At 45.5% G+C, this 22,918-nt stretch overlaps 1 protein-coding gene across 1 annotated transcript in view; it reads left to right on the top strand.

The window, feature by feature from the left end:
• LOC135367143 (U-scoloptoxin(11)-Ssd3a-like) overlaps window positions 1-22,557 on the top strand; it is a 237,949-nt gene extending 215,392 nt beyond the window's left edge. The window contains exon 5 of the mRNA XM_064600265.1: window positions 22,146-22,557. Within this exon, the coding sequence (XP_064456335.1) occupies window positions 22,146-22,334 (189 nt within the window). The 3' untranslated portion in view covers window positions 22,335-22,557. The remainder of the gene's footprint in view (window positions 1-22,145) is intronic.
• Window positions 22,558-22,918: the final 361 nt, after the last annotated feature.

Raw genomic sequence — 22,918 nt, 5'->3', positions numbered from 1 at the left:
AGAAAAGGAGTCCCTATTGCAACATGCCAGCAAAGGGAGCCAATGCACCTCCCGGAGAAAGAGAAAGGCACCGGCCATCACTGAAACAGACTCGCTCACACGGCTCCATCAAAACCAAAATGTCCGAATAAGGCATTTGTTTATTCAGTGGCGCAGGTACTGTACCGATGCGACACCTTAACAAGTGCTCGTTTCAAACCACAAGTTATGTAGATGGTGGTCAGGCCAGGTACGAAGAGGAGAGTACGACTACGACAACTTCAACTAACCTGCAGAAAATTTCGATTTATATTTTTACAGTACATACAAACTGTTATACATATGAAATGGTGAGCCGTCTGATAGTTGGTCCCTCACAGCCATGGCTGATGAGCAACTGTAGCTTGCCCAAAAAGCTTGGTAGTATCAACTTCTGCAATATCCTAACTCCACCCTCCGTGTCAGAACACCTAGGGGCATAGACCTTGTCGTCCATTAGGAAGTTATGGAGGCAGACAGCACCTTTGATCATGTTTTCAGAGTGATCCAGAGTTTCATGCATAGGGTCCAGAAATGTGCACCACTGGAACACGAAAATACCGAACGCATTTTCTGCAGTGCGCCTTCCTCGAGAAAACTTGTAATTGTGAATTATTTTGCTCTTATCCAGGCTTCTCGAAAGGTAGAGTTGAAATAAGTACGGTCCCAAGAGAAATGCTTCAACACCGTGAAAACGAAGGAGTAGTTCTGGTGGTGATGATGATGATGGTTCGATTTTAATGGCGCACAAGCAACTAAGGCTGTGGAGTTATAGTGGTGGAATATGTATTTGGAGTACAGCCGAAGCTAGCGCCTTCCCTAAACACTCCTCCGTCCGACTGATGCCCTGCATCCCCTATGTCCACTAGGGGAAACCTGTAGTTAGCTTCTACAGCTGCCATGAGGATTGTAGTGGAAAAAATAATTGTGGTATTCAGACACGGACTCGAAAGTGCTTGCCGTCAATATAGAACGGATTTCACTTGGAAAGTGCAATTTTTCCCTGCACTCGTTACGGATCTGTTCCCATTTAAGCACCCAGGGCAATGAGCATCCAAAGTCTCCCCCTTTTTACTGGCACCCATAACGAGTGTGTGCATTCAAGGGTCTTTCAAAAGTAGAACATGATCCGCAGACTGTCGCATCGCTTTCTTCTGGTACACCAGTACAATGATTCATTGGATTTATATCTCCTCCAGTTATTCATTGCATTATAGCGTTTGGGGGGCACGAACGGCGGTTATCCCGCACATTTTATTTCCCTCGCCTTTCCTCCCATCATCATCCCCTCACCCGTTCACAAAGAGCAAGGGGACAATGTACCACCACAGCGTTGGTGAATTGCCCACCTTATCATCATCTAATGTATGTGTGTGTCGCATTTCCTTCTTTCCCTTTCCTCTGAACCGCTCTCGCTTGCAGAATGTGGCTCCCCTACCCCGGACCGTGTCTTATGATCTTTATAGACGAAGCGTACAAGTGACATAAAACGGGACGCGTAACACGGTATAACACGCTGCACCGTACTGAACAAAGGTGTCAACAGCTGGACATTGTCCTCAGATATTTACCACGCATTCAAACAGGAGTCGTTGAACATCTCAGATATTTCTTCAAGGGGTCCGCAACTTCTGAAGTTCTAAGTGTACGCGCGGAGGGACTAAATATTTTCCTGAAGACAGCATGCCGTCCTGCTGTATCGACGGACCAAACGTTATGAAATGCGTGAAGCGAAAGGACGTTATGCTGGGGCGCACTGACAGTCACGTCGCAGATTCCCAACTTCCTATACCCATAAGCGTAGCAACAGGGTCGCGGGATGGGTGCTAAACAGACGTTCCCTGCAAGCCCGTCTGCGTATGACCGTCGCCGTTGGGGGAGGATACTGAACAACTAAAATGTGTTTGGTGTGCGACGTTCGCGTTGGATATAAATTTGTATGTGCTCTTATGCAAGGGAGACATCTCTGATGACGATCAAGCACACCAACACCGCACTCACGATGATGCGAGAGGAAAAAGGAACAAAGAAAATAATTATTTGGGCTGTATACAGAGTCTACCTATAGGGAATAACTGCATTGTGAAAAATGTAAAACAATATTTAGAAACCACGTTGTCATGTTTACAATACTCACAGAATCAGACTGTGGTTCACACATGACCTTACTATTTTTGCTTTTCTGTTTCTTTTTTTGGCTGTAGCCGCTGAACTGCAGGAGCTTTCTTGAGAAGTTTGATTACAAGTTGACATTGCTTACAAGACTTGTGGGCGACAACAGCTCATGTCACTGTTCAGAATCGCAGATGAGAACTCACTATGTTGTGTAACAGGAATAGAGAAACATGTCTTCTGTAATCTCATGGAATTCTGCATAGAGACACGCCGGCTCTAGATCGGCAGGAGCTTCTGCACAAGTAGTGATGATTTTCATGAAATAGTATCACAATATATCTTGCTCACTGTTTAGTGAACTCTTTCGCGTGTACACAACTACAGCTTCTAACATCTTTTCTAAAGATTCAGTGCATATGCTAGCAGCAATCTTACAGCATGTGGCGTCTCTGTCAACAAAATAAGCTGTACGTGGCTGCTAGACAGAGTACTTTAACGGGGCACTAAAATGCAAAAACAACTTGTTCTCAAACGAAAGTCAGTTTAGTATAATTCACGCAAAATTGGTTAGAAGAAAAACGCAATAAAAACAGAGCCGTCTTTGGCGGCAACGAATGGATCCTCAGGAAGCAAAGATTGGCGGCATCCAATCAGACAGCAGGAGATGGAAGCGCATGTATTTGCGTGTGGATTTGGAACAGGTCCTGTCGTATTATTGTGTAGTGCGCGACAGGATGCGCAATGCGACATTTTTCAATACCGATTTCCTGAATTGTAGCCCACAACAGTAATCCCAAATGTTATAGTGATAACAATTATCTGCATGTCCTTCGGACAGAGACATCAGCATGCTTCGTAAAGCGCCAACCGCATGAGGCGTTTGTCCAGCGTCACGACGCTGCGCTTTTTCTCGGCGACAACTGACGCTGGCGAAAAACGCGGGGCACACCGCATACGACGCTTCCAAAGCAGTGGATGGGCGGCACCCTAGCGGCCATTTGTGCTATATTTCAGGGAAACCAATTTCACATAATCTCGTGAACAATGTTATTCCAAATAAAAAAGTAATACACGTACAAAACTGCTATATGTTTGAAGCGAACTACACATTTTAGTAACGAGCCAGCCATCAGTGATTCTACAGCACCGCCGTGAGACGGTAGAATTCGATTTGAATGTTTTGCCTGTCTTCACTGCATGCGGTTTTATTATGGAGCATATGGCCGAAAAGGAACTTCTTTTGCTGAAAAAGAAACTGCTTCTGCTGAAAAAGAAACAGAGAATGAACAAAGCCAAACCAAAGCGATGGTGGGTTCGACCTGTTTGGCAGGACAGAAAGCAAGAAAGCGAATTCTACACAGCAGTAAGTTACTTTCGGTTTTTGCAACGTAGCACAACATCGGTATTGTGGTCGTCTGCTGCCTTGCCAGGAATGATATTCATAATTGCTAAAACTTATGACAAATACTTCTACAGATGAGACGACTGAAGGACTCGGGGGACACGACGTACTATACGAAGTACTTTCGAATGAGCCCGGAGAACTTCGACAGGCTGCATGGCTTTGTCGAAGTACTTTTGACAAAGCAGCACCTAGGCAGAGAACCAATCACATCCCGTGAACGTCAAGCGATCACTCTGAGGTGAGAGCATGTTCTATTTCTCAATTTCTGCGACAATCGTATTCAGGGATTTGCGCAGCATTTTCGTTCTGAGCTGATTGGGTGGCGGGGGTGGGTACCTCGCGACGGAAGCAGGAGCGATTCCATGATCCTATCTGTGCAAGACAAGACACAAGCAAAATTACAAGGACTACTTTTATAACATATTAGACCAAACATTTATATGTACTTGAAAAATAATGCTGTTAATTACGCATCATATAAGCTTTCCGTACACTCATCCCAGGTACCTACCATCAGGCATGGAGTTGAAGGATGTTGCCATGGCATACCGCGTTGGATTGGAGAGCGCTCGCGAAGCAATGACAAGCAGCTGCTGACTTGCACGGCCTTGTGGGATACATTGAAATACATGTACATGGAGTTAACATTAATTCCTTCGTCTGTGTTTATAACAAGCTAGAAACTAGCTTGGACGGGTGCACATGACCATATTTTGGCATGAGACACATATCTACAGTGGTGCGTACAGCTGCTGCAACTCCGACTGTGATAATGACCCTTCCCCCAAGCTTGTGATCCTCAATAAGCTGTTGGTATAGCCTGAGTAACATTCAGTGTGCTTACAGATGTTATAAATAACTGGTATATTTTACACATACCAGTCAAATTCATGTGATGTGAATACAAATAATTTGTTAACAATCTTACACTGTAATTAATGCCTTCATGCATTGCAGCCACCGTCTACGGCAGAATGGCAAGATATTGAACATTGCTTCAAAGGGCTGTGGCACTTTCCCAACTGCTTAGGAGCAGCAGATGGAAAACACATTAAGGTAACAGCACCAAAGCGCTCTGGAACGGCATATTTCAACTACAAGGTACAACGTTATTGCACAAAAGTTTTATACAAAGAGTTTTTACACAAAATTCTGAATTTTCAGATAACGTTCTTCATCGTGCACATGGCAGTTGTGGACGCACAATATAGGTTTCGCCTGATTGACTTGGGGGATAAAGGACGTCTCAGTGATTCCGGTGTCTTTAACAGCTCACCCATTGGATGCCACCTTGAGGCTGGAACCCTTGGGATCCCTGGTCTTTCTCAACTACCAGGCACAGAGTTAGTGGCCCCCAATATCTTCATCGGAGATGAAGCTTTTCAACTCCGCACTGACTTCCTGCGTCCTTATCCAGGCAATAATTTGCCTTTGCACAAGGCGGTCTTCAACTACAGACTTAGTCGTGCAAGGTACGATTATTTCCTTAGTCACAAATATTGCTCCACACCATTTTTGGCTAATTCTCCTCTTTTCTGGAATTTTAATACAGGAATTGTGTGGAAAATGCCTTTGGCATTTTGGCAGCACGTCAGAGGACCCTCCTTCAGACCCTCAACCTTGCATCTAAAAATGTGGATATCGTCGTTAAGACAGCCTGTCTTCTACACAACTTTCTTGCAGTTCATGGAAAAGACATGAGCGAATATGGCGATAAGGAAAGTGCATTTGGAAATGTTACTGAAGGAAGATGGCACGATGAAGTAGGCGGCAACATGCTGCACTCTATCCAGGGCACACACGCTCGTAATCACAGCAGGAATGCAGCTGCGAGTCGAGAGGTTTTTGCCCAGTATTTCAGCAGTACTGCAGGTGCAATCCTATGGCAGTGGGTGAAAGCAAAGGCTCCAAGGCCTGAATGAAGCTCTGTTGGAAGTGCTGTAGATATGTAGATTTGGGTATGTAATATATATATATTGTGAACATAAAAAATTGGATGGGGACAGTTAGCTGAAGCTTCTGAACTTTCTTATTTTGATGCAACGCAAATTTTTGATTTAAAAAACTATGACACCAACACAGATGGTGTTTTCTACACGTGTATTGCCGTGCTAATAGGTGACCAATTACCTAAAATCTACTAATTATCTTTCTAATCACAAGTCTGTGTTAAAACTTTGTATTGCACCAAAATAAACACCCTGGCAATACATACAAAGAAAATGTTTCATTAAATTATAAACAGTACGCCATGCACAGACATGCGGGGGATGGTACTTGGTCTTACTACATTACTGTGACACTAGGACGAGAAACACGAATCTTTATATTTCCGCTCGGAACTGGGGCAGTGAATGACCGCAGTATTCAAACACTTGCCGAGCTCCACAAAAGCAGGTCTTTGAGTCCTGCTGGAGGAGATCATAAAAGGCGGACAAATAGGTTGTCACAAATAGCTCTCTTTGCTGACGTTATGATTCATTTTCCGATGGTTAACGACAACGACAAGTTGAAGTACCACAATGATTTCGGGTAGATATCGGGTTTTACCCGAATTCTTGAAAACTTGTTCGGGAGGGAACTATTGTAAAAAAATCAGGTTAAACCCGAAAACGAAGAGCCCTATCAGTACACTTCATGTATTTCACCTGAAACCCATCAACTGCAGGAGCATGTTATTTCCTTATAAGGAACTATATACTGTTGAAGCATATTTACGCACTTCTCTTTTGCTCTGTATTAGTGAGCACAGCTATGTAACCATGTAACGCTGGTGTAGAAGAGCTGTGATAATTCATAAAGTAAATATCTACAATATCTAGACTGTGTAGGAGCTGTGCTGTTTATTTTTCTCTGTTAAACGTTTTCAGTATAGACGCTCAGCAAAAACACTAATGCAATCTGCACAGTATGCAGCAAGTTGCTATTGGCACAAAAGTGAAATCGACTGAAGATAAAATTCAATTGAGAACTGGTGTGAAGACGGATAGATCGACGTACAAAAGATAACAAAGATACAAATAGTGGACGGCATTATTAATGGGATAAAGAGGTAAGCTTAGTGTAGCGTATCACCCGTTCGCATAAAAGTAGAGTGCCAGACTATTATCGATATCCTTGTTGCTGTGTTTGGCATGAACTGGTCTTTTACAATGAAAATATGGCTAGGAAGCAAGCGAGCTGGTGAAGATGATGCATAATGTAAAACCCCGATACTAGGGAACACGAAAAGACAGACGCAACACGAAGTCTCAAACACAGCTGCAAAGTTTTAACTTCGCATACAAGAATTATATACAACCAGAGGGAAGGGAACAACCAGTTAACGACAAAAAGGGTCAGTTTAAGGGAACAAGAAGTCTGCTCAAGGCCGGACCGAGGATTACGGATGGGTTGCTGACACAGTTCCCACGAGAGGTTATGCGTAGGGTCTCTCTCAAAAGTATTTTGTGGAGGTCTAGTTCAGAAGCCTTTACAATTGTTTCATCCCATAGAGGAAAGCAATCTGAGCATTCTTCCAAATGCTTGGCAATTTCGGAGTTTGAGGGTTTATTTTTCACTTTTAATGAATGCTCTCTCAGACGATCATGTAGGCAACGTTTTGTCTGGCCAATATAACAGAAACCACAAGCTAGGGGGATCCGATAAACAACATTTGAACAACAGGGGACGACTTCTTGTTCCCCCGAACATACCCTTTTTGTCCTCAACTGGTTGTTCCCTTCACTCTGGTTGTATATAATTATTGTATGTGAAGTAAAATTTTTCAGCTGTGTTTGAGACTTCGTGTTGTGTCTGTCCTTTCGTGCTCCCTAGCCTGGGGGTTTTACATTATGCTGGTCTTTTACGTTTATCACAGATTAATTGCAATTATATGTCAGAGCCCTCTTTAACTTAAGCAAAGTAGTCCTATTCATTAATGTGGCCTACATCTCCAGATACTTCTGCACGACTTGCAATAACTCAACTCGCATAAAATTTGCATGTTCTGGTTTGCAGAGGCGCATCTGATCAGCCAGAACATCAGCAAAATTTTCATGCACATCTTTTTGTTTCGGCTGATTAAGCCGTATACATCGATGGCCTTGATCTGGTTGTCGATATCTTCACTGTGATTGTGTGTAGCCCTATTTCGTTTCCTCTTTGCTTGGGGGGTGCGACCTAGCAACGGAAAGGTTGGTGGTGACTGTGATTGAGGTGACGGCTGAGAGAGTGAAGTCTGCAGATCACTGCAAAGATGGCAAAGGCTGTGGAAACGTGGTCGTGTCATCTCCAGCCAGGCTTCCACTGCAAGTCAGGTCACACAGTGGGTCTGAGGCGGGGTAGTCAGTCAGTGAAGTGTATAGAGATTCCAGTATGGACTGCACTGTCTCAGGTGATCTCTCTGCTCTGTTGTCGGGGTCAGGCAGATTCCCAGATGTTCTGTGTAGGAATTGCATTACACTACTGGTTAGAATAAAAGATCCCTGTAGTCTTACACATTCTAGTACTCAAAAACACTCCAAGAGCCAGCTGTGTGCAGTGAACTAAGAATAGCAATAAAACACCACCAGAAACACAACTGATTGATTGATTAGGTAAAGAAAAATATGGAGATAGACAACAATTAAAAGAAAGCAGTACACTAGTAGCACTCAATGAAGTGTAGCAGTGCTGGTGCATTACTCTATGAATAAGAATATGGCATGCTATTTGAAGCAAACAATTTGAATGATTCCAGAACATCGAGGAGCAGCTATTAGGGCATTCTCATCTCTTGAGCGCCTTTCAAGTGAGATAATGTTGATATTAACATTGCCTTGAGTTTGAGGGGAAAACACAGGATGAGATGAACAGATAGACTCGTATTCATGAGATTCGTAGACAGATATTCGTGAGCCTATCTGTTCATCTCGTCCTGCGTTTTTCCTTCAAACTCAAGGCAGTATTAATATCAATTCAACACCAGCTAGCTTGCCTGCTCCTGCTATGTTCATCGAGATGTTGTTGTTCCATCACCGCAACCTCAATTAGCATGACATGTTGTGCATATGCTAATCGATCGTGTGTGTGGAGGTTATGTATTTTGTTATATCCGACATTACCTCAAAGATCCAAGTGGACATTACATTAGGGTACATGAGTCAGTAAAAAATAAAAAGGAACGGAAAGAAAAACAACAGAAGAATCAGGATATACACATAGAACACACAATGTACAACTTACATAATTCAGTGGAAAAGAAGAGAATACAAGTTAGCGCGAAAAATGATGGGATCACAGATGAGAACGAAGGCTTTGGGAAGTCCATATCCAGTCTCTGGCGCTTAGCGGGAAGAATGATTCTGAACAACATGAAGCATGAGTAGTGGGACGGCCGACTTTCACATATTTCATTTCACATATATATTGCTTTTTATGTTGCTTGAGGCAATATTTGTAACACGTAACAGGAGAAAATAGACAAAAGCATACCTCCTCGTCTGATACACATCCTTCAGGAAAAGCATTTGCTGAAAGTATGGCCAGTCGATGCTTCCTTCAGATACATCTTCAACAGCGTCTGCCCCAGCACCGTTCTTACGTGCCTTTTGGAGGGTTTTAAAGCGCCTGCTAAACCCGTCTCCTAGGTTTTTTCACCGGCTTTGCACTTCATCAACTACAGTGAAGAAGCAACGAACGACACTGTAGTTCACGATGTTCTGCAACCTCACGCTAACTTACCAGTCCAGTTCAAGTCTTCCGCAATTTGCTGCCACAACTGCGCCTTCATTTTCGCGTTTTTGTAGCTACGTAACTGTAACCAGATGCTGCTCTTCCAACTGCTTTCCGATTGGCCAGTTCGTGGGCGCTGCTTCCGCCGCCGATCGTTCATATCTACTCAGCTCGGACTTCGCGGGGAGCGTCGCGCGCCTACTGTTCCACGACGCCTTGGCTTTACGCTCGTCAAACGCCGTGGCAGGACGCTCGATAAACGCTGGAGAAACGCCTCATGCGGTTGGAGCTTAAATCGCGCTTTGTCTGACGCCGGAACTGCTCCATGGCGTGGCACGTGCGTTCACGCGCTGCATGGACTAAAAGCACCCGATGCATTCCCGATGCTCGGGCTCAAGCGACGTTCGCTGCGTAGTGCCGAGACAAGAAAGAGTCCGGTATAATTCTAATTGTACCTTCGTAACGGAATCGAAGTTTTGAATTACGACAACAAGTGCGGAATTTGAAGTGAACTTGTGGTGGCATTTTAGTGTCCCTTTAAGCACTACGGCAGCACATGCACATAGAGAGTACTAGTACAACACATAGAGGTTCCCGTACAGAAAGCTAAAAATTTCACCGGGGCACTAGATAAACCTAAACTAGACTAACCTACCGGAACAAAGCTAATATACGAGGGGTGTTCAAGTCTAACCGGGACTTTTCATTTTTCGCAAAATTTAAATGAACTTACAGGCGAGAAATTAGTTTTATTTTTCAACGTAATCTCCAGCTGCGCTAATGCACTTGTCCCAGCGTTTCACGATGGCTTCGATGCCAGCAGTGTAGAAATCCTTACCGGCGCGTAGCAGCCATGATCGGACCGCATTCTTGACCTCGTCGTCGCAGCTGAAGTGGCGGCCCCCAAGGAACGCCTTCAGTGGCCCGAAGAGATGGAAATAGCTGGGGGCTAGGTCTGGACTGTGAGGGGGATGTGGCAGCAACTCCCAGCCAAGTTCTTGTAAGGTGCGTGTCGTGAGATGCGTATGCGGGCGCGCATTGTCCCGTAGGAGGAGGACTCCTTTGGTGATGAGCCGTCCGCTTTTGCTTCAGCGCCTTATGCACATCCCTGAGAACCTGGCAGTAATATGCACTATTGATGGTGGTACAACTGGGCAGAAAATCAACATGAACAACGCCAGCCTTGTCCCAGAAAACCGTGGCCATGACCTCACCCGCAGACGGGGTGCTTCGGAACTTCTTGGGAGCTGGCGAGCCCGGATGCTTCCACTGTTTTGATGCGCGTTTAGACTCAGGAGTGAAATGGTGCACCGACGTTTCATCGCACGTGATGATCCGATCAAGGAACGATTCTCCTTTAGTGTCGGTACCTTAGCTCTTGGGAGATTTCCAGTCTTCTCTGCCGGTCAAACACGGAGAGCTTCCTCGGGACCCAACGGGCACTAACTTTCCGAAACTGGAGGTGTTCATGAATGATAGTGTTCAACGTTCCCACAGAAAGGTCCGTCTTTCGAGCCAGTTCGAGACATGTTATCCGTCGGTCTTTGAGGATCAGGCACTCTACAAGTTGGATGTTCTCAGGAACTCTGACACTGGGCTCTGAGCCGCCCCGGCCGGGATCGTCCTGCACTGATGTACGGCCGTCTCGGAACCGTTTGCACCACTCAAACGCTTTGCTGCGGCTAAGTGTATCGTGACTATACGGAGCCTGAAGTCTTCTGTGAATTTCACATGACTTTACGCCTTCATTCACGAGAAACTTCATGACAATTCGCTGTTCGATGTGCGCGCTCACCTTGTTGTTGACCATCTTGTCCAGCACATGTCTTCTATTTTGCGCAAACTTTGGACCACCACGTGGTGAACGCGGAGGCCTGTCGGGTGTCAAAATGACGAAAAGCAAGCAGCGCGAGCCATTTGTACACTCAGAAGACAGAAAGTCCCGATTTGACTTGAACACCCCTCGTATTATTTACCAAGCAAAAGCAAGCCGTCCTTTCTGATTCCCTACATCCATCCCCGCCCTGACCTAACATGACCTTCACCGCTTCGTTGCATTTCACAAGGTGGCAGCTTCTGGCTTATCAAGGCCGTTTGTATTGTTCTCCTTTTTTTTTCTGTTGTTTTTGTTATCCGTTGTTATCCGTAACTTTTTTTTTAAAGTTGCGCTACGAAATTAGCGTTTTCCCACAAAAGGGTGTTGCGGTCGTGTCTGCTCCAGAACCATCCAGACCTCCGCCGCAACCACTACAACGAACACGAAAACTGACACAAATACAATTTACCGAACAATTTTGTACCCTGTGTTCGTAAACAAAAAGTACAGTCGACCCGCGTTTCTCCGGACTTCGTTTATCCGGATCCTGCGCGATCCGCGCAAAAAAGCATGGGGACGGATTTCTCTCCATGTATTTCGCCCTCGTTTATCCGGACTTCAGCTTCCGGACTCGGTCGAGAATTCCAGGGAACAGAAGTGACTAATATCCAACAATGGGCCTCAGTTACCCGGTCATTGTCCAGGATACTTGGCCCACACCTAGTCAAGCGAGGTCGAGGAGTCGTAGCCTCTTTTTTGCTGACACAAAGAGGGTGTTTCTCCCTTTCCGACTTTGCACGTTATACAAAAGTAATCCACTGAGCAGTCTGGTCCTTTCAGACTGAGAAGGTTCCCAACGAGGACCCTGCGCTGCAATAACTGATGACGACATCGCCAGTGTCGTCGCTTCCGATAGTGTTAGCGCGGGCGGCACTGTGAACAGCGCTAGTATTTTCCGAGCAACAAAACAATATTTCGCAAGTTAATGCCATTAGCAAATGTTTGCAAGAACTGGATGCGTGTATTAGAATGAAACAGATGACAATGGATAGTTTTCTGTGTAACGGTCAATAAAGATGTCCTTTTAGGATCACGCTGGATTTTCGTGTTTCACTTATCCGGTTCCCCCGCTATCTGGACATTTTCACAGGAAACGAGGCTGTCCGGATAAACCCGGGTCGACTGTAACAGCCGTAGCCCCCCTTATATTTCATAGGGAATCCCAAGAAGAAGTCCCTATAGGAGAGTCACACTTCCTGCATATCACCTATCTAGAGCAGCATTGCTTGCATCAAAAGCTGATGGTAGCGGTGGGATTCGAACCCACTACCTTTCGGACCACCACAATTAACACGAAATTTCGCATAAATACAAAAAAGTACCAACCACTACCCTTATACTTTAAAGCGTTATTTTTTTTGAAAATTTCGACCGTAAAAGGCAAATTATTACACACAACACACACATTTGAGACAAAACTAAACGAAGAACAACCCAACACATGTGAAACGACGGATGTTTTCAAACCCGCAGTTTCGAACACGGGTGTTGCGCAAAATGAATCTGTTCACGCCCGCCCGCGTGCTTGCATATACCCACGCAATGGTATCATGAATTCATTAGAAAGGAATGGTACCCGAGAAGCGAATGTTTTCAAACACGCTGTTCCCGACACGGGTGGTGAACACGTGCGCGAAATGAGCCTGTTCACGCTGGGTCGTGTGCTCAGCGGTCCCACGTAACAGTATTATGAATTCATTGGAAAGGGATGGTGATGATAAATAGAGGTTTTCTTTTTTTCGACGCTAGAGCGACTCAAGGAAACGAATGGTACCGGGATCTCTTGAAAGACGCAGTTTCAGACACGGGTGTTGAATCTGTGCGCAAAATGAATCTGTTCGGCCGCGTGCACGCCCATACCAACGCAACGCTACATCACGGATTCTTTGGAAAGGGAAGGTACTCGAGAAGCGGATTTTTTCAAACGCGCAGTTTCGAACACGGCTCTTGAATCTGTGTCTAAAATTAATCTGTTCACGCTCGGCCACGTGCTCGCCGATACCCACGCAAGGGTATCAAGGTTTCATTGGAAAGGACGGGTGCCCGACAACGCCAATTGCCCTTGCTGTTGCTGTGACCTAAACCCTAAATATATCACACCGCGCGTTCGGACAGTTTCGCTGTCGGAACAGCCACTGTCAGGTCACAGTCTATGACATGGTTCGAGAACGTAAGACTGGCACCGGAGCATGCTGTCATAATTACGAAGTGTTTCTAAAGAAATCTAACTTTCGGGCAGGCCCTCGACGATGCCTCGATATTTCCTGTCGCGACCTACCGTTGAGGACTGGTATTCCTGCTGCAGGCAAGTCTTTAAGGATACGCTCGCTACACCCACACACCAGGAAAAAAATCAGTAACCCCGGCCACGGCGTCGTAATCAACGACTGCCGCAAGTAGCACCGCGGCCGTATCGTCGTAAGTAAACGGACACGGGGCCTCATTGACGTTAAAGGGACTATGAAATTTCCCGAACCCCCATACTTTTTTTCGATGGAAATCGTTCTTCCCGCAGAGAAACTAATAAGCCACAAATTTTTCCGGACGAAATCGCTCCACTCTGCGAGGAGCGCGCGCTGGAAATGTCTCTTCCGCGTTCCTCCTCCCCCGCGCATATTTCCCTGCCGATGGTGTAACTGTACGGACCGCTCTTCGGTTCCCCGTTACGTCAACGGTGTTGCACAATGGCAAGTAATGCCGCGAGCTCGCGCTGTGGCTGCCGCCACGATGAACGCATACACGGGATCCTGCGGCGCATGCTCCTGGCGGGATTCCTCGGCTCGGCAACACGTCACGATGACGTGTTGCTGAGCCGGCCGTGGTCGCGTCAAGTTACCCGTTGTGTCTCCGCTCGGCAGCTCATCACGGCGCGGCGCCAGCTGTCCTCCCTTCGCCGCTCTGTTTAAATTCGCTCCCGAGAAATCCGCTCGCGCGACGAAAGTAAAATTTCGGTTCTAGACTCAGAAAGATGTCTTCTTTCGAATGAAACGAAGAAAAAAATCGTTTCATAGTCCCTTTAAGTCCAAACAACTTTGCTTCAAAATCTGCCCAGCGAAGAAGAGGGAGAAGGACACATTCCCTGCTCATACTGTCACCTACGTCCACAAGCGCACAACCAATACACTGACTCCTGGAAGTGGTACGCCGGACTGTCAGCGGAAGGATATTTCATCACATGACGGTAAACAACAAAATATAAATACAAAAGTTGTTGACCAGCACCACTACCAACCATATGGAATCGCAGTGGAGGCCACTCCGAGAGAAGCTCGCCGGGATGTATATATGTATGTTGTTGAAGGGTTTTTGGCGCAAGGGCTACTTAGGCCAAAGAGCGCCGAGCTCGCCAGGAGGTGTGTCCAATGAAAACGTGGTACGCCACCTCAGCAATACATTTGAATAATCGACTGCCCAAACAAAAGTGAAGAACCTCTCGAACGGCTCCTCAAGGAGATTAAGTGGCTGTAAAGTCCTCAACAGGAGTCGTAAATATTTCAATGACAGTGTAGTAATGTGTAATAGGTGTAAATAATAGGGTGTAATAGTCCATTACAGTACACTTTCGCTCCGCCTCCATGTATCGGCCGTATGGCGTAGTAGTGATACCATCTGGGCTCTGGCAACTGGCAGCATCGCGTCAACGCGAGATCTACATCCATACTCCGCAACGTCATCTGTAACGGCATCGTTACTAATCTTCAACACATAAATCTTTTCCCATGGCACAGTTTCGCGTCGACACGGCTATATATATTTATAAATATGTATAGCTATATATCATTTTGTGCTATAAATAGCACAGCCATGGAATCTGTTCTTTTGACACCCATCGTGTGATTAATATTTTTTGCGCGTCGAATGACATTCTTGACATCCGGGTCATCAGTTGTGGGGCCGGTCGTGGCGGTTGAACGAGGGACCAGCCATACAAAGAGACCAGGTGAGAATGAACGTTTATTCTCGCCACGTAGCGCAGGAGCGAGACATGACGATGACGATGACGATGAGGCGCTACAGGGTCAAGTTCTACGGGGATCAGTATGAGATCGGTTTCCCGGGTAAGGCTACGAGGGATGGGTTTAAACCAGCAGAGGAAAAAAAGTTGCAGCTGTGAAGGAGTTCCCCATTCCTCGAACCAAGCGGTATATTCTAGCTTCTCTTGGACTTACTGGCTATTACCAGCCCTACACATTAGAATATACCAGTGTAGCTAGCCCTGTAATTGACGACCGCAGTAACGCCCTAGAGATAGTGGTATGGGACGAGAAGAAAATCGCTGAGCTTGAACGCCTGAAGGATGCTCTATCCCTATTTTCAGACTCCTCTACGAAATTCACTAGTTCAGTGTGACGCAAGCCATCCGAGGCTTGGGGATGTCCCATCGCAGGTTAATGAGGAGGGGGAGGAGCACACCGTGCTTTACTTAAGCAGAAAGCTCACGACTCGTGGAGAAAAGTACAGCACAACAAAAAAGGAGTGCCTATGCATCGTGTGGGCGATCCACAAATTATCTTCTTATTTGCAATGAGATAATTCTCTTCTGTCATGCTTAACACAAACGTCATACAAAAACAGACGGCTACTATGATGGAGTTTTACAAGAGCGTAATTTCGACATCAGATATTTTCAAGCCACGTCGCACAGTAACGCTGACGGCACTATAGCCGATTCTTGTGAGTCGGGCGCTTGGGGAGGCATGAATTCTGCTTAAATTCGTCAGACAAACTGTTCAGCTGGCGTGTGTACTTTGTCTCTCTTTGGAGAAGCCATCTCGGTTTCTTTATTGTGTGTGCGTTGTTCGTTAACCTAGGTACTTTATCTAAAAGAGGGAAAACAAAGGTTCGGCGGGGGGTGGGAATATATTTATTAGAACAAAGGACGTTTGCCCACATCTACGAGGCCGACAACAGCGAGCTCTTTGAGCACTACCTGCATGTGTGCATGGCTGATGATGATGATGATGATTTAGGTTTTATGCCGCGGAAGCAACTAAGGCATGTCTGAGCCGGATGAGTTTCGGTAATCACCGTGCTGGTTTTTTACATGCCTATCACCCGCCTTAAAGGGAGACTGCGGAAGGATCTTTTAAAAAAAATGTTGCACTACTCTTTAATCACATACTGGCCCCCAAATACCGGCTGTGGGCATGGTTTCCCTCTTACGCGAGGTATTATGCATAAATATCAGTTAATCCAAACCGACACCACAGTCGGGGGAGGATGGGGGCCAAAAGTTACCTTTCCTTGAGCGCCCGCACGAAGCCGACGCATGGCGTCACACGGTACACAGTAAGCTTTTTTACACTTTTTTTGTGCGTAAATGGCTTGTCCCATGGCGTACACCTTTTTGATGTTGCCTTTGCATCCAAATCAAGGGTGTTGTCTAAAACACACTTTAATTAGGTGTATTCCTCATAAAACACTCTTATAATGGGCGTTTAAAAACAAAAACACTGTTAAAAGGACAGTATTCTATTGAAAATACCTTTCAGGATGGAGCAAATAGTCCATCTCATATTTTTAGTGTAATAAAAGCTCCCGCGGCAGCATACCGAGACATACAGTTCGACATTCCTGCGTAAGCACCATCCTGCACGGCAGACGTCCAGCCGTGGTTCCATCGTACAACCTAAACCGGAGCGCAATGCGTGAATTTACTGTGCGAATGCGAAAATTTACTGTGTATGCAGAAGCAGCAGAAGCACGTGTGTGTCGCCGTCGGTCGTAGCGGTTTGGCACCAGTGTTCCGTCATGGGTTCAGGGCATTACGACCCTATTTCATTTTCGTCTGACTCTGAGGGGTGGGACGAAGTTTCTTCTGAGCCACAGGTGAACGCGGACAGCAACCTCCGTGTTGAACGGGTGTTCGTCGCGTATGGCGAGTCTTCCTTCCTTCAGAGCCTCATCTACAATATATATATTTTTAGTTCTATCAGGCTTGTGTCGATTACCAAAGGAGGTAATATCAGCACTATCTTGTATATTGCATACCTCTTTGAACCTTCTTGTCCCGTACGGTGCCCCGCTGAGATGTCATAGGAGCAGCCGGGAAGAGCGTAAGTGGATGATAATGATTCGAGATCTTTTTTGTTTTTGCGTATCGACAGCAAAGATCATAATGCGCCACAACAGTGATTGTGATGTGACTAGTTAAAATAAAACATAAATACTGAGAAAAAGTATGAAGATGTAGAACATCAATCTAGAACTACAGAACTTTAAACTTTAAAAAACTGGAAGAGCGTAAGAACAGCGTACCTCCGGCAACACTTTTCGATGTTGGAAGACTCCCAGCTCGTGCATCAGTCGTACTCTGATGTCGAGTATTTCAGATTCGAAATGGTTGGAACATATTCTACTCTGTATCGAATCATTCCACTCATTCAAGCCTTTAGAAGCGCTCTCCACTCACGGCGACGCTTTCCATCTTTCGGGAAGCGAAGATAAGAAACACCCGACGTAGAAGTCGGTGTGTTGCCGCAAGTTTTGATGCACCACCTCTTAGAAACGCTGTCGCAAAATGGCTGTCAGAGTACTCTACCCCGACAGATGTCAGTTATCTTTTCGAATATTCGAAGTATTCTTAATAAACAAGACGTTTTATCAAGCCTTATCCATGACTGCTCTTCTGATCGTATCGTTCTAACAGAAACGTGGTTAACACCAGATATAAACAATCGCGAAATATCTTCACTGTATCCAGCTTTTAATACAGTCAAACTCCTTTACAACGAAACTCAGGGGACAGCAAAAAAAATTCGCAGTAAAGGTATTTTCGTTAAAAAGGATGTCTATTATTGGACCTATAGGCTCCAGCGGGACCGCAAAAAAAATTTGCTGTAGTGGTATTTTCGTTAAAAATGTGTTCGCTATAAAGGAGTTTGACTGTATATATATCGCTGCGACAGAGCTGAACGTCGTAGTGGAGGCGTTCTCATTGGTATCAAAAGCGATGTACAGTGTACACCGGTTGACATTTTGTCTCCCTTGGAAACGTGCTGTGTCATGTTATCATTTGCGTATATCAAACTCCTTGTTGTCGTTTTCTACAGGCCACCTGACTATGTTGGTTTTCTGCCATTATTTAATAATTTACTCTCCTTGCTAATAACTCGTTTTCCTAATGCTAAAACCTGTATTTTTGGTGACTTTAACTATCCAGGTATGGATTGGTCAGTCCCGTCTGGTAAATCTGTAGAGGAATCTGGCTTTGTGGATATTTGTCTCAACTTCGATCTTTCGCAGTTAATACGGGAACCAACTCGTGTTGCTTGTTCATCGTCATCTACCCTCGATTTAATACTTGTTAATGATCCATCTATTTTTGGTTCTGTTTCATTTCCAACCTCACTTAGCGACCACAAAACTATACATGTCCCGCTGCGACTACCCCGTCCAGTTAAAGAGCCGGTGTGTAAGACAATTAAACTATATGACCGTGCCGATTTTTTGACAATTAACAATGAACTGTACTCCTACTTCCCATTTTTCATGCGTTCTTTCGATGAACGTTCCGCAGAGGAAAATTGGCAGCTCTTTCGCAACAAGTTTACCGATTTGATTGATGCACACGTCCCATCCATTACGATACGCCTCGCCTCCAGGAAACAACGTATATTTCGTCGGGAAAAACGCACTGGTTCTAGTCTCTCATACTTAAAGTATAGGTAATGCTCGTGTCAATATATTAGGGCTCTCCGCAAGGCTAGGCATGATTTTTACAACTCTGAACTCCCAGCTATGCTTTCAGCAAACCCTCGCAAATTTTGGCGAGTTATTAATCCCCCTCGTGTTGAACCCATTAGCCTAACTGATGCCGATGGCTCAAGGATAAATGACGCCGATTGCGCTTGCATCTTCAATGAAGCTTTTGCTACTGTTTTTACGAAGGATTGTTTACCCATCGTCACAAATGTAGCCCCTTCTAATAGTAGTTTCACAGCTATGGAAAAAACTGTGATGTCACAGGCCGGGATAATCAGGATAATCGACGGCCTAAAGTTTTCCTCGTCAGCTGGACCCGATTCCATCAACACTAAAATGCTTAAGAATACCAGGGTAGCCACATCGTTATACTTGTGTGCCATTTTTACGCAATCACTTCATCACGCATATCTTCCTCATGACTGGCGACAGGGGAAGGTTATTCCCATTTTTAAACAGGGCGACAAGTCGTCTCCCTTGAATTACCGTCCTATCTCCTTAACAAACACCAGCACGGTTTCCGCAAGGGTCTATCGTGTGAAACACAGCTGTCTTTATTCAGCTCGGACATACATTCTAATATGGACCATGGTATACAAACAGACGCCATCTTCCTAGATTTTAAGAAAGTTTTTGACTCTGGCTGCGTTCCAATACCTCGCGCCCGCGAAGCCGCCTGACTAGGCAGCTGACTAGACCCCTTTGCTTGTCACTATTGGAACAGGCTTGCCTAGCCGAGGCGCCTCTGGCGCCATCTGGCTGCTCACGCAAGAAATGCGTACGGCGCAAGCGCAGCAGGTACTAGCGTTTCCCGCGTTGTTGTCATTATTATCTCTTGGTGTTTTAAAAAACATATCACTATGTGCAACTTGCATTTAAAGCCAGCAGAAACAGCGGGAACGCTGGTACCGTCAACGCGCGTCTCCATCCCGGCTGTCAGATGGTCAGGCGTATAACTAGACTGCATCGATGCGCACTAGGCGGTAGCCGACTGAATAGCGGACTTGGCGAGATTTGGAACGAGACTTAACATGGCGGCACTTCCGGTTAGACCGCTAGGCAGTCAACTAACCACGGTATTGGAACGCAGCCTCTGTTTCACACTGTGGCCTTATCCATAAACTGTCATTACTTAATCTTCACCCCGATGTTGTCCTGTGGATCCAGTGCTATCTTTCCGATCGAACACAGGCCACACTTGTAAACAACTCCCTTTCTTCCTTTGTCCCTGTTTCTTCTGGTGTTCCGCAGGGCTCTGTTCTTGGAGCCTTTCTGTTTCTTAACTTCATTAATGATCTTCCAGATTCTTTAACGTCCTCTGTCAGACTATTTGCAGATGATTGTGTTGTTTACAAACCCATCCACACTCATTCCGACCATTTGACCCTTCAGCAAGACCTTGACTCAGTATTTGCATGGTGTTCATCATGGCTTCTTCCCCTGAACTCTGCAAAGTGCCATCATCTTCCCTTTTCTCGGTCTAAAAAACCCTTAACGTTCCAATACCACATTGGACACACTCCCGTTCCCTCTTCTTCCTGTTACCAATATCTGGGTCTTAATTTTTCAACTAACCTCTCCTGGACTGACCACGTACACAATGTCGTGAATGATGCTAACCGCAAGCTCGGTTATCTTCGACGCAATCTAAAACAAGCACCGACCGATGTCCGATTACTTGCATACAAAACATTAGTCAGACCCAAACTAGAATATGCCTCGGCCATCTGGGACCCCCACCAAACTAGCCAAACCGGCTAGTCCTTGAATCTGTCCAAAACCGTGCAACTCGTTTTATTCTCTCTGACTACTCCTATCCTTCAAGCATTACATCTCTCAAGTCGTCAATTCATTTGCCTCCGCTCTCGCTTCGTAGAACTTTCTTTTGTCTCTGTCTTTTTCATAAATTCACAACTCTTCTATCCGTCCCTCCTTTGTTGCTCCAGCTCATTACATCTCAGCAAGGTCTGATCATTCATGTAAAGTAATGTCCATATCGTGTCGCACTGCTTATTTTTTGTATTCTTATTTTCCCCATACTATAGCTACTTGGAATGACCTTCCCCAGTCTATCGTCTCAGTCTCTGAGGCTGCTGTATTTCGTAGCAGTTTGTCTACATACTTTGGTTTTTGATCTGGTTGTTCTGTTTGGTTTTTCACCTTGCCGCCACTAGTTCAAGTTCTTTATGTGCATTTAGCATGTTCGTGTACGTTTATGTGCGAGTTTGTTCCCCCCTCATGTAACGCCCCGCAAAGGCACTTGAGGTACAATCATAAATAAATAAATAAATAAATATCACTCATTGTTGCACAAAGAACGAGAAATCTACAAGGCGTTGAATGCACACAAGCACAGATCAAGCGGACGCATACCAAGTGACGCGGGACGGCCGCCCAGTGTTGCTTCCAACACATCCTTCCTGCTGCGGCTCAGCGTGACCGCTCCTCACATTTCACAAATTATTTTTGTGACATCTGCGCCGTTTCCAGCCGAAATATTCCGTCACAGCGTTCAAAGCTTGTCAATAATCGTAAAAGTAACAGAAGCTTGCAACCGATTTTCTTCCCAAGTTTCTTGAATGTAAAGCCCGTGTCCTCCCAATCTGCCGAATCCCAACTCGCCGAATGCTTTGAAGGCCGGGAGACAGTCGTAACCCCTTGACCTCCAAATGGGCTGGTTCGACTGGCCGAATGACCGACATGTCCCTTCGGCAGATTGGGCTGTGACGGTCACAGCCCAATCGGCCGAATCCCAGTTCGCCGAATGCAGTTAAGCAGATTATCTTTGAGGGGAAAGGTCAACCCCTTTCGGCAAGCTGGGAAATGATATAGGAGCTTTTCGGCGAGTTGGGTATGGTGGCAAATGACCTGTAGATAGGAAACGTGCGAGAATCATTGAATCCCTTAGTGAACAGTTTAGCAGAGCTCGGGGCCCTAAGACTCGCAGCTCCTTTGTTTGATGTCTGTACAAACCGGAATATCGGTCGATATTTTCCTTTTTCAAAGACCGCAGAAAGTCTATCATCGTCTCACATACCGGTCATTTGCAGAAGCCTCGCAACGACAAGTTCTTATTCTCCACCCTGTCAGCAGGATTTGTGCTCATCCCTTGTGTGTGATACTTCTTAATTGGTTATGTCGCTTTCTCGGTTCGATTAATTAGGAGGTAACGTTGCTTCGTCTATATCGAAAACATTTCCTTTTGTTTAGTATTGTGTATTTAAACAAGCAACCTATATTCCGGTAAACTTGAATTTTGCATGTGTAATCAGTAAAGCGCAAACTTGCAATAAAGCATTAACACTAATTCTCTGCTAAATATGTTATGCGCAGCCACCCATGTGCAACCCCGTTGGAACTGACGCCTGCATGGCCATATCGGAGTCATACGTCACTGGAACCAAGTTGCTGAAGCGTGACTGCGCATGCCCAGTTGGGTACTACTGCCCAGGCGACATTCGACTGGCAGCTGAACGAGTCGAGATGCCCAAGGGGGCGTATTATCTTATCAACTGCGCCTAACAGTCCATCTCTATTCGGGCAGAAATTTCGCTCGTCAGTTGTGCCAGCCACATGTATTTCTAATTGACCTCAAAGTCTGTATTTCTATACAGTTAATTTGCTTTCCGCAAACCGTTAAATCTTGGATATATGAAGATGCTCCTCATACGGATCTCTTCCCCCATTTTCGACATTCACCGTTTAGTGGTCTGTCACGAGCAAATAACATCCAGAAAGCAGAAGAAAGCACACCCGCAATAAATTTATTGTGAAATCCTTGGGCCATGTTTTCATTTTCCTGTAGCCGGGCCTTAACACTGATTTAAACTGCCATTTGAGAAATCCATCACCCACTGAATGGGTATTATTGCACATTATTATATTGTGCTATAAAGCCTGGGGTGGCGTTCTGTAATTGCAAACCTAACAAGCAAGAATGGCAAGAACCCACTCCCCATGCATGTTATCATCTACGAGCCTTAGTGGGCAGCACCTCCTCCAGCTGAGCATCACCATGTAACCGGTGTTCTCGTAGATGCTTCTTCAAATGGCGAAGAAACAAACGGTCATTGGAGGTAAGTACTGGTGAATCGACAACTCCAAAA

The sequence above is a fragment of the Ornithodoros turicata genome, chromosome 1, assembly GCF_037126465.1.
Source record: "Ornithodoros turicata isolate Travis chromosome 1, ASM3712646v1, whole genome shotgun sequence".
In the NCBI taxonomy this organism is placed as follows: Eukaryota; Metazoa; Arthropoda; class Arachnida; order Ixodida; family Argasidae; genus Ornithodoros; species Ornithodoros turicata.
This window is presented reverse-complemented; position numbering and strand designations above follow the sequence as displayed.